This window comes from Eurypyga helias, unplaced genomic scaffold (assembly GCF_000690775.1).
Source record: "Eurypyga helias isolate BGI_N326 unplaced genomic scaffold, ASM69077v1 scaffold662, whole genome shotgun sequence".
In the NCBI taxonomy this organism is placed as follows: Eukaryota; Metazoa; Chordata; class Aves; order Eurypygiformes; family Eurypygidae; genus Eurypyga; species Eurypyga helias.
The window spans coordinates 21,585-36,052 of NW_010233855.1; the positions used below are offsets into that span (position 1 = coordinate 21,585).

The following is a 14,468-nucleotide window of genomic DNA, read 5'->3' on the forward strand; positions in this document are numbered from 1 at the left end:
CCTTTGAATTCTGTGTTAGTGTTTCCTTACTCTTGAGGGGCTGTAGTTCAGCGTAGTGGGTTTCTCATTAGTTCTAGCATTCTGCCTGCAAAAATCCATGATCTTCACAAACCTCCTAAAATGAACTTGGTGGACGGCAACAGTCCTTGCAGCAGCACTTGTACCATGCAACTGGTATTATTTTGCAGTGCTTCCCCTAACATTTGCAGTGTGGAACACTTAAATTCTGGGTTTGACCTCACGCAGTGAGAGCGCTAGTATAGACCCAGTGTAAATTGTCCTACTTTGGTGTCTTCTCGCTCTGTACTCTTGCTTTACTCAAAGTGCTGGCTCTTGATGGAACTGTATGAGGTTCTGGAGAGGCTTTGTTACAATGTTCAGTGAGGTTGGGCTTCAGGATATGCTTTCCTTCATGTCTGGATTTAATTGTAGATGATTTTGGAGGGGAAAACATTCTCTTGCTTTGGGAAACCCAGCATAGTGGTGGCATCTGGTCATTGTACTGGGCAATCAATCAATCAGTCAGGCGCTAGATAAAAAGGGGCAGAAATGAGAGAGACAGAAAATAAATGATCCGAAGCAGAATGCTGCCGAACAACTTATTTTCCCCCCTCTAAAGAATCCGGTGCCTGCGACAGCAGTTGTTCACAGCCCTGACCAGAACCGGCAGAGTTGGTGTGAGGACCCTGTTCTCCCTTCCCTCCCCTCACGTTAATAAAAGTAATGCCCACATATCGGAGGCGATTGGGCCCCTGTAATGAGCCTTAATTCCAAACTTCCTTTCTTTTGTAGAGCCTGGTGAGAGTTGTGAGCACTCCCTGACAGCCCAGGAAATGGTACTTTTCTTTGGGACCATCCTGCAAATATAGTTTATATTTGTTATGTTTTGATTTTTGTTTTATAGTAGGAAATGCTTTCCAAGAATTTGTGATCCTGGATTTTTCCAGTCTTATTTTTTGTTGTTGCTAATTCTCTTACGGAATTGTCAGCATTTTGGACCAAGCTACTGCTTGTGACAGAGATGTGTGACTTGAACGTTATAAGTCAAAATACTAAGAAATAATAGGATACCTGTTAAAAAGAAAACAGCAATGGCACTGTCAAGTTAAAAGAGAAAAAGAAAAAAGCTGTAGTCTGAAATCACTGCATTGAGTGCTGGTAAAAATAACAGCAAGTCTCTGACAGCTGAAAGAGAGAGAAAGGAGGAAAAGCATGTTGCTTTTAAGTTTTTCCCTTTGTTCATTGGCGGTGTGCCCATACACCCCATTCAGGGCTCTAGAAATGGTTCACTGACTTGAAACTCTGGCTGCTTTTAATTGTGTGGGTTTTATTTGTTCAAGTAATGTGAGGAAAATACTGAGCTAGGTCTCTCAACATTAAATTATCAACTTTACAGACATTTTTTGTCCAACTCTTCAGACAAGTTAAGATGGATTCAGGTTTTAGATTTGTTTTGCTGGTTTCCAAATGCCTTTTTTTTCACTGTGGCTTTGAATTGTTGCACCCTCAGAGAATCTCAACACGAGCTGGCTGACAACATAGTGGGGTACATTTACACAGTAAGTCAGACAGCACCAAATCCATCAGTACCATTGAAAAGCTGTTGAGGTGTATTCACGAAGAGTACTGTGCAAGTAATTTGGAGTGGTTTTTTTCAGTATTTTCTGTTGTTAAAAGAACTCGAAAAAACAAACATGGAAAAAAATGTACACTCGCATAGTATGTGATTTATGAAAGCATAATTGTTCCATTACTTTGGCTTTTAAATATATTTTAAAATTCCTCTTGTAAATATAGTTCTTTGTTTGGAAATAAAAGTTCTGTTGCAAAAAGTGAAATGAGAAAAATAAAACCATTTTAGAGTACTAATAATGCCCTGGTTTTGGTTGTGGTTTAAATAAGTACTTCCTTCTTTTGAAGTAAACTAGAAGATGTAATGTTATATCGGATGTCAACCTTTTGGTGTTTGTTTTATAACAGCGAAACTCCCAGGGGACAAAGGCGTAAGTCTTGCTGTGACTTAAGTATATCTTCATTAAGTTGTAATTAAACAAAAAGACAAAAGCATCCATGCCGTCTTCAGTGTTACCTTACGGAGAAATAAGAGCCTGTGTTTACCTGCTTGAGGTTCCCCTTGTGATTAGCACCCATCTGCATCATGATTGTCTAGTTTTGGAATATTTAACTATATATTTTAGTTTGGGACAAAATACCTGTGGTTTTGTTCTTTCCTTTTAAGATTTTCCCTTGTGGCTGCTGAACACTGAGGGAGGTGTGGATGGACCTAGGGGTGGATGCATGCCACAGGCAGAATCTGTTGTTTCAGTTGATGAGCGGTGGTGTCTCTTTGGGCATATTCTGAACTTTTTCATAGTTTATATTTGCATTTCAAAAAACAACCAAGCTTTCTTCTTTCATGTGTGTGCCCTCCTCTTTTTAAATAGTGCTCAACCTCTTGCCTGTTAGTCAACTATTTGTCTCATGCTTCACACTGTTAACATTTGGTGGAAGAATCACGTGTACGAGAGCCACACAACTGGATAAGCAAAACCAGCCTTTGTCCTACCCAGCAGAGCTGTGTTCTTGCTTATTCCTGGCTGCTGGAAAAACTGTAAGCACCCGAGTCCCTCTGTCACACCGGCACTGGGCAGTGTCTTGTTGCATTGTGGATTGTGCTGGACTGCGGGAGCTCAGCTGTGCCCATACATGGGGTTTTTGGAAGCCAAGATGCATGTGCTTTCACACGGTTTCATTAAAGCAAGTATTTCCAATTATTTTATCATTTTGAACTTGGTCTTTTAGTGCTGTATGAAATGGGCTTTGCTGTGGTGCCCCTCTTTGGGAAGACGGGGAGGAGTGAAGTGACATATGCCCCCTGAGGTAATTCTGTTGCAAAACCAGGAACTGGAATCCTGTTTTCCAGTCTCACCAGATGTGATTCAGCTCTGGGTTAAGATATCTGGATCACAGAAAAGCGTAGGCTGGAAGGGACTTCTTGAAATTGTCTGGTCCAGCTTTTTGCTGAAAGCAGGGCCTTGGATTAGGTTATTCAGTGCCCTGTTAAGCTGAGCCACAGCTGTTTGCAGCCCAGGGAACGACACCACTACTCTGGGCTTCTTTGTTTAATTCTTCTCATAGTGAGCAACTTCTCCTTATGTCTGGATGGAGTTTCCCTTGGAGCAGCTGGAGCCTGTTGCCTCCTGTCCTGTTCTGCGTGCATCCTGGTGAAGAGACTGGCTCCCTCTTTGTGTGTGAGCTTTGAACTCTGGAGGTGTCCGTTCTTCTGCTCTGCTCAAATAGTGCCTTGGCGCTGCAGACCTCCCATACCCGTAACTGGAGTACAGGGAGCCCGTGCCAGGGATTTAAACACGTTCCCGGGTTGCACTTGTGGGGTAGTAGAGGTGACTTAGCGTCGAGTGTCGCTTGGCTCTTTGACACGTGACTGAGTGGGGGTGGCTCTTGCACTGAAGGTTCCCTTCTTGACTCCGTGGTTCGGCCAAGGGAGTGCTGGAGAACTCAGGAAGAATCAGTCAGGGAACATTTTTCTCTTTGTGATGATGAGTTCTTGAGCAAAGGAAGAAAACATGTTTTATAACTCTCCTGCAAAATTACAAATGTTGGGAAGTTAATGGATTTTGTAATATTCTCTGTGAGTCCCAACTGACCTTCTTCATGTTATGTGTAACTTCTAAAATAAATGTTTAGTGCAACCAGTGTCTATGATTTTATCTTTCCCTCACCCAGTTGTTTTACTTAACTTGACGATCATTTTATTTGAGTTTGATTCATCAGATTTGTCCTGGGGTGTAGGTTTACTATTGTACATAATTTGTTAGGCATTGAGATGAAAAATTTCATTGCATCAGAATCAGTGGTGAGCTCCTGTAGACTTCAGCTTGTCCAAGATTTTGCTGCCACAACGTAATATGATTTATCAGTATTTGTTTCACTTCCCCTGATTATAACAATTTCTTTTTCTGGTAATGACAATACAAATACATACCTGAATCATCCTAACTGGATAAGATTTTTGGAGTTGTGAACAGAAATTTAGCAGCTTGCCAGGGATATTTGAATTGCCTGTTTCAGTGGACTTTGTTCCAGAGTGCCTTCCTCCTGGCTCTCAGGCTTGTTATACCTTTGATTCATTTTCAGAGCAGTAGAACCATGTCCCAGATATGAGGAATATGAGTTGTAATAATTTTGATCATAAATGGATTGGCTGTGAAGTGAACATTGCTTTCTTTCTGTTTCATTAAAAAAGCCTTTTGGGTTCCCAGTGCCTGTTAAACAGGGGTGTATGAATACAGCGTTTTTTCTGCTTCTTACCTCTATAGCATTCATCAATGAAAAGGAAAATGTTATTTGTTTTGTTACTTATTTGGTGTTGAATAGTGTTTTCAGTGTACCCAGGACTATAATTTGTAGTATCATTTGCTGTAGCTCACACAGAGGAAATTGTTATTCAACCTGTATGTATTCCAGGAGAGTAGACAGGATGATTTGTCCTGTTGATTATGAATGTCAATATTGTTTTTAAGGCAATGGTAACCAAGAGTGTTTTTCCTATTTACAGAGCAAGCTTTACATGGAAGGATTTAGAAGCCTAAAAGAAGGAGAACCAGTGGAATTTACTTTTAAGAAATCTTCCAAAGGCCTTGAATCAATACGGGTAACAGGCCCTGGTGGGAGCCCCTGTTTAGGAAGTGAAAGACGACCCAAAGGGAAGACAGTACAAAAAAGAAAACCAAAGGGAGATAGGTAATTACCTTACTTTGCTCTACTCCTCCTGCCCTTGCCCCTCCCCCCCCCCCCCCCTTTTTTCTTTGCAAATTTTTCTTGAAACTGTTTTCAACTTCTAGTCATTTGTGAAAGGAAGCCCTTTGATGTAAACTTGGCTCTTACGTGTAGCCTAGTAATTTGGTGAAACTTACTAAGCTGCATTTATACAACTACATGAATCACCTGCTTACTTGGTTTTACTTGAGGAGGTTTTATTAAATTAGAGGGAGCCTGCAAAGGAATGTAATATTATTTTGAAATTACTGCTTTTAGACTGAGAAGAGAAGTCAGTCAGAATACAGGTGAAATAACGTCATGTTTATGTGAGAACTGTGCATGCTGACGAGACTGTTGTGTGCAGCGGGGTTTTAAACTGTGAGGCAGTGGTTTTGTACAGAAGAAAGTGTAGGTGATGCAGTCAGGGTTGAGATGCACATAATTTGATTAATTATATTTTTTTACTTAGTGTGAACGGGTGTTCCCAGAAGTTTTAGTGCCTGGTGGTCTGAAGAGCTGTTGTAATAATATTTTACAGGTTCCGGGTCAGTCTTGGGAGCTGCACTTAGACAAGTGCAGCAGTCTGACTTGCACTGATTTACTTTGCTTTCTGTCTCTGATGGCTTGAAGAAATTCTGTGAATCCTCTTCACTATGAAGTCGCTTGCACCTAGTTCCCAAAGGACAGCCTTCCTGCCCCAAAGCTCTTGTATTTAGATGAATATCCTTTTTTCCTCATGGTATTGCCCAGCCTAGTAGCTGTAATGACTGAGATTACAGGGGAATACACAATTTGTGAATAATCCTAGTAAGACCATCCATCCAGCCAAGTTTCACCTGCAGTATTTGATGTATGGCATGACTGAGAGGTGGTTCTCTTCATTGCAAATTCTGAACCAAAGAGTGGCTTTGGAAAGAGAGGGTCACCTGGAAAGGCAGTGTAGCCCAGCCCCAAGAAACGGGGGATCAGAAGCCTTTGCTGGCTACAGATGAACTCTACTTGTCCCCACTTCTGTTTAAAAGACTTCTTTCCCCTTCACCACCCCCACCCCCCCCCTTTTTTTTTTTTCTCCCCTTTATTTTAATTAAGGACTGGAGACAACGTGATAGTTGTCCCTCTTCCACCTTCTTTGTAAAAGCTAAAGGCCATGAACAAAATTTATTGCTGCTGGAACAGATCAGAGTCCATAGCCAAAACAAGGAGAGACTTTGTAAGCCGGACAAAGCTTTCTTTTTGATGGCTCACCATATCTGGCCTTTCAGAGTTGTGTTGCATGCATTGGCTGTGAAAAACCTTCTTTTTTTTTTTAATTTTTTTTCTTTTTTATTTTGAGCTAGCCTTCTAATATATTTCTTATTAAAACCATTAGTTTTCCATGGACTGTAGTTACTAATCTGTTTAGGGCATTAGCGTTTCAGTTATTATTGATGTTTCATACTATGGCAGCAAATAAAGGCCATGGTCATGCAGTCGTGATACTGTTGTCCTGCTTGTTGCACATGCGTATGAAAGGAAGACAGTCCTTGCTTCAAAAACCTTGACATTTAAATGGACAGGTTGTAACTAGACCAGGAAAACTAAATATTTAAGGACGCAGGGATTTGAACAACTGTAGAACTCTACAGTGCACAGTGTAGTCGGTGCAGAGGGAGCAGTACTTGCCTTGTGGCTGTTTCTGTTCAAGGACTACAAAGGGAGCCTAGCTCCAGGGCTGTAGGTAATTCCCTTACAAGTCTCTAAAGTTAAGTGAGATGAATCCTGCTTTCAGTGAAGTTTTTTCATAGCTAGAGCATAGAAAAAAAATTGAACAGTTATACGCTGAGAAGCAGTGCAGAGAGGCAAACCACAAGGTTTTTGTACTCTTTCGTGTTCACTTGCCTTTAAAGAAGGAAAAATTCAAACTTAAATTGGATTAATTTGAATGTGAAAATGTGGGCAAAAACATCTAGCCACTTCTGTCTCAAAATTCTTATGCTTAAGTCATAGGCTGTCTGAAATCTGAGATGTCTGAAATAGCACTGCCGTTATCGCTCAGTAAGGAGCAGTGTCTTTGCATGGAGGAAAATCAGTTTTGATTGAATGCCCAGCCAGTACAAAAAGTGCATCTCCGGCACGTAGTGCAACATTTCTGTTGCAGTGAGAGGACTGCCTCCATTTATGAACGCTAATCCCACGTTCTTGAGTTTACCTCTTTTCTAAGGTATCAGTGTTTATGACCATCAGTTGTCATCCTCCCTGTCACCCCCCATCATACCCTGATGGTATCAGGGCCGAGCCTCCCTGAATCTTTTTAAATGGATCCCACTGGAATGGATCCCATGACTCTGTTAATGATGTAGGCGGGATTTAAGGCAGAAGGGAAGGCTGACACTGAGTTGGAGAGGTGCAAAGGTGAGAAAAAGAAAGGGAAAAGCAGCAATATGTGCAGCTGGGATGGGGGGGTGGGGTGGTGGAGAAGTCATGACAGTGCGGTTACCAAATATTGGTGCTTTTTGGTAGATTTTGTGGTGCTCCCACAATAGACTCAGTCTCTGTAATTAGCAGAGTGTTGTTGCTGTGGGGACCTTGCTACGATAGTATTTCCCCTTCAGGTTACTGTGGGCCACGTTAATGTTATAGCTTGGGTGGGAAGGCTCTGTAATTGCTATCAGTGATACCGGTCACCGTGGCATCTTTCTCAGCCAGCATGCTAGCCGTGCTGGTACGAAAAGGGCAAGTCTTTTGTGGTCGATGGGCAATGAGGCTGTGGCTATAAGCAGCCTGTGGGCTTTAGGTTCCCAGACCTTGCTTCAAGCTACTGTAATATCCTTGTGTCTTATGTTTATATATTTTTCATGGTGCCTGGAACAATCTGGGCTAGAGGGCAGGTTTCTAAACGAGACTCCACTGGGATTTGCATCAGAGAGGTGCTGGATTCAGAGGTGGTGTTCCATGACAAAGATGCACAATAGCAGCTCTTGGGGACGGCCTCTATCTAAGCCAGAGGCTGAATTTGCAAAGTGCTAACACTGCAGCAGGTTGCGGCTCCCTTCGCGGGAGCTCCTGACGCATGCCCAACACAGCGTGTTCTGCCCAGCGCTGCCAGTGAGCCGAGACACGAGCAGGCTATGCTGCTCTCTAGGAATGACTGCGGGGAGCTGATGCCGAAAAGATAAAAGTACTCTGAATTCACACCTTAATCACCTGCTCAGTAACTTGTGGACAAGTCTGTGAAATCTCGATTTAGAGCAGAGTAGATGAAATCAGAACCTAGCCCATCATCTCAGAATAAAGTTTGGAGGAGAAAAAAGTGAGGAAGGAAAAAAATATATGCCTTTTTTTTCTTTTTTTAAACACTCCCTGTGTTTGTATGCAACCTGAAATGAAACTGGGTAAAGTACCATTTTTTAGTTGTAATTTTTTATTTACTACTATTTTTATAAATTTATATAGTTGGGAAAATACTCTTTAGTGCAGTGCACATTTAAATAAATTAGACCCAAAGGCCTTTGGCACAGTATTAAAAAACAGGATGCACGATGCTCACACGACTAGAAGCTAGAGTTATCTTTGGGATGGAGAGGTATTACCCAGTATCTGTAAATGTCCCTAGTAGAAGGTCAAAGTTGGATACTTTTTCAGCAGAGTGCCTGTAGCCCTCTGCTTGCTTGACGGGGCACTTGCTTCACGTAGAACTTTTCGAGGGGGATGGGGAGGACAACAACTTCCTTTTCCTTTTTTGCTTTTGAAGTATTTACACTGAAATGGAAGTGATAAAGCTAGAAGGAAGGGACAAGGAAGAAATAATTGGGGGTATAGCTTCATCTCCCAGTTCTAATTTACGATGTTTCAGTCCTATGCTGCCCTCCACTAACATCACACTTGTGGCAGGGAGGCTTTCTAGTACGGGTGACCTGTATCAGTAAGTGGTTTGGATTTAAACATGTAATATATAAGTAGTGTGTTGTGAGATTCTGAGTTTGACAAACATTTCACTGACTTGGTTTACAGCACAGCCCTGCAAGCAAACTGTGGGAAGGAGTTGGGAGCCCCTGGAAATGAGGAAGCTTAACAGAGCATTGCCACTGTATAAACAGTGATGCTACGTTCTGGGAATACGGCTAGTGTAATAGCCGTGTATTTAGCCGTTGGCTAAATAGTAATGAACGCTGCAGCATGGATGTAACACTTCAAACTGCTGGAGAGGGCCCAGCACAGGGCCACTAAGATGCTGGAGGGCCTGCAGTACCTTCCATGTGAGGAAAGGCTGAGAGAGCTGGGTCTGTTTAGCTTGGAGAAGAGGAGGCTGAGGGGGGATCTTATCAATGCTTATCAATATCTGAAGGGTGGGTGTCAGGAAGATGGGGCCAGGCTCTTCTCAGTGGTGTCCAGTGACAGGACTAGGGGCAATGGCCATAAACTGGAAAACAGAAGGTTCAGCCTGAACATGAGGAAACACTTCTTCCCTGTGAGGGTGACAGAGCGCTGGAACAGGCTGCCCAGAGAGGTGGGGGAGTCTCCTTCCCTGGAGACTTTCCAAAGCCGCCTGGACTTGTTCCTGTGTGACCTACTCTAGGTGATCCTGCTCTGGCGGGAGGGTGGACCAGATGATCTCTAGAGGTCCCTTCCAACCTCTTCCACTCTGTGAATCTATGAAACACCTTTTTCCAATGCAGACATCTGCAAAGGAGAGAAGTGGGTTTTGTGTTACGATGTAATAAATGATATTTGCCAGTGACTCCTAGACATGACCCAAAGCATAGTTTTCAAGTGGAGAAAAACATATTTCTAAACCACAGGTTGAATACAGCCATGGGGGGGTAGGGGGTGGGGGAGCTGTAATTAAATAAAATATTTCCCTGATGAACTGTCACCTAAAATTAGTTTGTGTCTGAGTCAGACAAAAAACCAGATTTAATATCAGAAGACATTTGGCAGATGATCCGAAGTCAGGCTATAATAATAATATCTTCGAAGTCTTTAAAAGCTTGTGGTTTGCACAAAGCGCGCTGAACGGGTGTGTGACAGGCAAAGATGACGGCACGGTGGAGTGCTGTGGAGGGCGTCGAGATCGAAGTTAGCAGGACAAGGAGAGCTAGTTTAGGACAGAAAAGTTACTTCATACAAAGTCACATCAAACCTGAAATTATATCAGTTCCATCTCTACTGACTGAATCACGCTCAAGTGTATAATTCAGTTTTTGTAGAAAAGCCTCCTACGGCTCGAGCTGAGCAGATTTTTGTGAGGACACGTGAATAATGGGGGTGGTATGGGCTGTGAAGGAGATCCCTGAACTATACCAAAATGAACAAAGCTCATTAAAACTGTGCTTAGCAGACAGATAGGGCCGAGGCAGGTGGGGAAAGCCCATCAGAATCCCTTCGCCCGAGAGCTGGGAGGCAGGGCCAGACTGGCAGTCACTGGACATGGCTACATTGCAGGGGTCACGGCCATTCCTGCCCTTGGCCAGCCACGGGGACCTGCTTTTGGCATGTCCTGAGCAGCGCTGGGTCAAAACCAGTGGGCAGATGAAACGAGAGTGCCTGGCCGTCCAGAGAAAAGGACAGAAAGTTCAAGGACTTGTAGCTTTGGCACAAAATGGTGTTAGCACGTCACTGACAAAGGGTTGAATTTTCCTGCTCTGCTCTGAGGTAGGTCACATTCGCAGTTCTGCTGTTTTCCAAAGAGCAAGCTGGAACAAAAATAACGCAGAAGCTGCGTGGTTTTTACACAGATTTCGTAAAAATACAGCCTTGCAAAAGGACCTTACTCGAGGGTGGTGTTTCAGAAATTAGAAGATGAACGCCTCCTAAAGAGATTTTGATCTAAATGCCTCATGTTTTTGTTGTTGTTGTTTCAAGGAACTGTAACCAGCCACCTCTCAGCATGTAGCGCTCTTTTTTTTTTTTTTTTGCTGTTTGCTTTTTCCCAGTTTCACAGTGATTCTGTTGGCTGTTTAGTTCCTTGTCCCAGTGATTTTTAAGATCCCCCTTAAGGCGTACGGACCGTAAAGACCACCGCGGTATGTTCCCTTACATAAAATTACCGTGTGAAATTACGTCCTTTCTGCCCTATTATCCCCTTGCCAGTGGAAGCATGGCAAAACCAAAAAGCTCTGCACCACTCCAGTGCTTTAAGAAGGTTACCTCTTTGCTGAACTGCAGTCATTAGGGACAAAGTTTTCCAACTTTGGAAAACTTCTTTTTCAGGCTGACAACTTTTTGGAAGGTTTAGTAACAGTGCAGGCGTGTCCAAGAGTGGGATAAAAGCAGAGAGCTTTCAGGGTTAAAATAGGGTTAAAAAATAGGTAACTTTGTTAAAAATAGCTGCCACTTTGTGCTGTGGATTGGAGGCTTGAAAGCTGGCTTGGAGATGTATCTGTAGGGCAGGGGTTAATCTTTCCTTGTCTTTGTGCAGACCCCTCCAAGTCTAAGTTAGAAGCCTCTGGAAAGTGTTACTGCATATATTCATTAGACAGCCCTTGTTCAAATCTCTACACAGTCTGTCTGTGTTTAGGGGAGCTCAGCTGCCACAACCTTCCTTCAAACCAAAACACACGGCGTGCTTCCAGGACTTGGTCCATCCAGCCTGGTAATAACAGAACCAAATCTCCAAGACCACGTATTTTCTTCACCAGAAGATGAAAGGAAGGTGGCTTAAGGGAGGAAGGACAAAATAACTGCCACCGACTGGTGTGTATAGTGCCCAGTATCTCTGGACCATACGGTCTTTGGCATGATTTTGTCTCCAGCCTGGGGTGTAGCTGAACTTGACTCTTGTGGAAATGCCAGGTGTAGAGCTATAATAGAGTAAGTGCCCCAGCATGAGAGAATGAGCAGGAAAGCCTCACCTCTCAGAAGACGGCAAGCCACAGTTTATTCTAGCTTCTACCCCCAGATCTAGCACACGGCACTGGGAGCTGCCTTCTTCAAAAGTTAATGGATTTCCCTTCCTGCCTGTTTCCGTAGCTCACACAGTCGGGAGCCAGGATGCTGAGCTGAAAGATCAGTACTTGGATGGTGGTGTAGAAATGGTTACCATTGTGCGCAACAACATGTATAACATTGGAATAAAAGGTTTTGTCTTTCAGAAGACATGGAGAAAATCCCATTGCAAATTTTAAATGTTAAGAACACTGTTTCATTTGCAAAGCCAATTCCCAAAGTTAGATGCAGGCTGCAAAGCTTAATTTGATCCCTTAACAGCTGTGCTGCTTCTGAGACAGATCAGTTAGTTATTTTGGGGTACCCAGGCACACTGTAGTGTGCTGAGGGGTGATACAGGCAATCCCTTATTCATGTGAAAGGCTGTTTTCTGGTTTTGCATGATTAAACTGCCAAATTCATCACAGGGCAACTTGAAAGTAAGGGCTCTTTGCTGATCGTGCGTCGCTGGTGAACTTGAGGGACCGCGGGGTGTTTCAGCCTGCTCGCTTGGGTGCGGGTGGGAATTGGGCTTTGCAGTTCAACACGCAGATCAGCAAAACACACAGGAAGATGTGCCTCCTTTCCGTCAGATGTGGCTCCTGATAGGGCTATTTACCTGCTTCAAATGAACACAAATTTCTGTGCTAAAGCAAGAGCTGGGAACCTGCTGGCAGTGATACCACTAAGTGGTATCTTAAGCCTAATCTTCATTGCAAGCCTGTAGTAAGAACACAGTGGAGCCTGAATAAAGTTGCCTGTGGCATCCGTTTGTATGTATGAACAGTTAAGAAGATAGGCCCCAAATTTTTCATAATGTTTATAGTAACAAATCCAAATTTGATGCTGAAGTAAGTCGATACAATTCTGAAAATGTACAAGGAGCAGATGAAGTGAGTAGGAAGGTGTCGTCTTTATGCAGCCTCATGTAGAGTAAAGCTGTCCCTGCATAGCAGATGGGTTTCTTAAGTACATAGACTGTTTTCAGAATGCAGAATGCTGTTCTTTAATTGGATGTCTTCTCAGGCCTCGTGTTTTCTGAGTATTTCACCCTCTTTCATTCAGGGAAGAGCTCTTTCTCATTTACTGTAAAGTACCAGCACATGTTCAGGCCTTTTCCGTAGTGTACTGATACGCCTGATGATTACACTAGAGTCCTACCTGTGGTAATGATGCCCTGTATCTGCAGGAATTCAGAAGCACGAAAGAATTGAGAACTTTGCTCAGTTGAGCAGAGATTATACATAACTTCAGGAGAGCGTATATTAAAAGTATTTCAGTAAATAATTTACAAAACACCATTTCTGTTTCTAAAAATCTTCTTAATATAACTAGCACCTTCTTGCATAATTCAAATCTCTCACTGTTTAGTTTCTTACAACTATACTCATACACTGTTTTCAAGTAGACAAGAATAAGCATGCATAAACTCAGTAAGTACTTAAGCTTGTGCTTTGAAAGTAGTAGGAAAGAGGGCATTATTTGAAAAGATTTCCCCAATCATGGAAATTTCTTTTTAAGTTAATGTTGACCCTGGTTACAGACTGCTGCTTTTTGCTCATGTGCTGTGCTATAGCTATACATGAATAGGGAACGGAACTGCTTGCAGGACAAACTGTCTTTCTGAAAGATGCACATGGTCTGTGCTGTATTTTACTACAAAAACGTTCAGTGTAAATAGTTAAACCTCAAATCCTTTCATTTTAGGAAAACAGTTGCATTTCCTTGCTCTTCTAGATGTGCTGCACTCCAGCATCACCTAGCAAATTCACTCAAAGCATGTAATAAATATGTAACACTAAGGAAAGATTATAGTGAGGATTCCAGGCGATGGAAACATTTGCCTGTTGAAAAAGATACCAAGAACTTGAAAGTTGGGAAAAACTGAATTACAGCATAGCTGCTAAATCACATATTCCCTAAACACTGCCTTTGATTTACCGCTGTTGATAAATCTGAAGCTCTTCAGAAGGAATAAAAGTTCTGGAGCCCTTTAACTTCAAATTAATAAAGTCTGTGCAGTAATATAATTCCAAATTGTTACAGCTGTTTCTTTTATTAGCTGTGGCTTCATGTTTCTGTCCTTGACACTTAAAGATCAAACCTACTTAAATATGAATCATTTAAAAATGTGAATTTACTTCAATATCTTGTTTTGTCAAGAAGCTCAGCAGCTCATTATGTAAGAGGAATGCGTCACGGAGGTAGTCATCTCTGTAGTGGTGGTGCAGGAACACTACTGCTGTTCCCTCTGTGCACACACCCCCCCACCAGTGCACCTACAGCGTGCTAGAGCACTTCTCAAGCAGGTAATAAGACATAGGCTATATCCTGAAAGAATTCACAGCTTTAAGGACGTATTTACACTGGGAAAAGTGGGTTTATTTGGGAAAAATAGTTGCAGTTTAAGCCAGCCCCGCATAGCGATGTGGCATTCTCCACCCAGAAGTAGCAGGCCTGAGTGGGACTTCGCAGTTGCTGCTTCTGGTTGTGGGAAGGTGGTCAGAGAAGAAATGGGGGAGCTCAAATAGAAACGCGCCTGTGATGTCCATGATCCCTCAGGCAGGGTGACAGGAAGATACTTCAAGGACAGCGGATAGGGTGAAGATTAGGAAGGAGCAGGAATATGGAAACACAGACATGGGGAAGATGAAGAAGGAGAGGCAAGAGAAGGGCTTGGGGAGGGGAGGACACACCACTGAAAATGGTGTCAGTGCGAGAAGTACAGAGTTCTCCCAGTCTCCACATGATCACCTCAAAGTGGGTAGTTAGGACGCTCCTCAGGG

General features: G+C 42.9%; 1 protein-coding gene across 1 annotated transcript in view; it reads left to right on the forward strand.

Moving 5' to 3' along the window:
- Positions 1-4,541: 4,541 nt before the first annotated feature.
- The window catches only part of LOC104517236 (protein lin-28 homolog B-like), a gene marked incomplete at its 5' end in the record, with an annotated part of 39,427 nt that continues 29,500 nt past the window's right edge, over positions 4,542-14,468 (forward strand). The window contains 1 exon segment of the mRNA XM_010161831.1: positions 4,542-4,761. Coding sequence (XP_010160133.1) covers positions 4,542-4,761 — 220 coding nt within the window.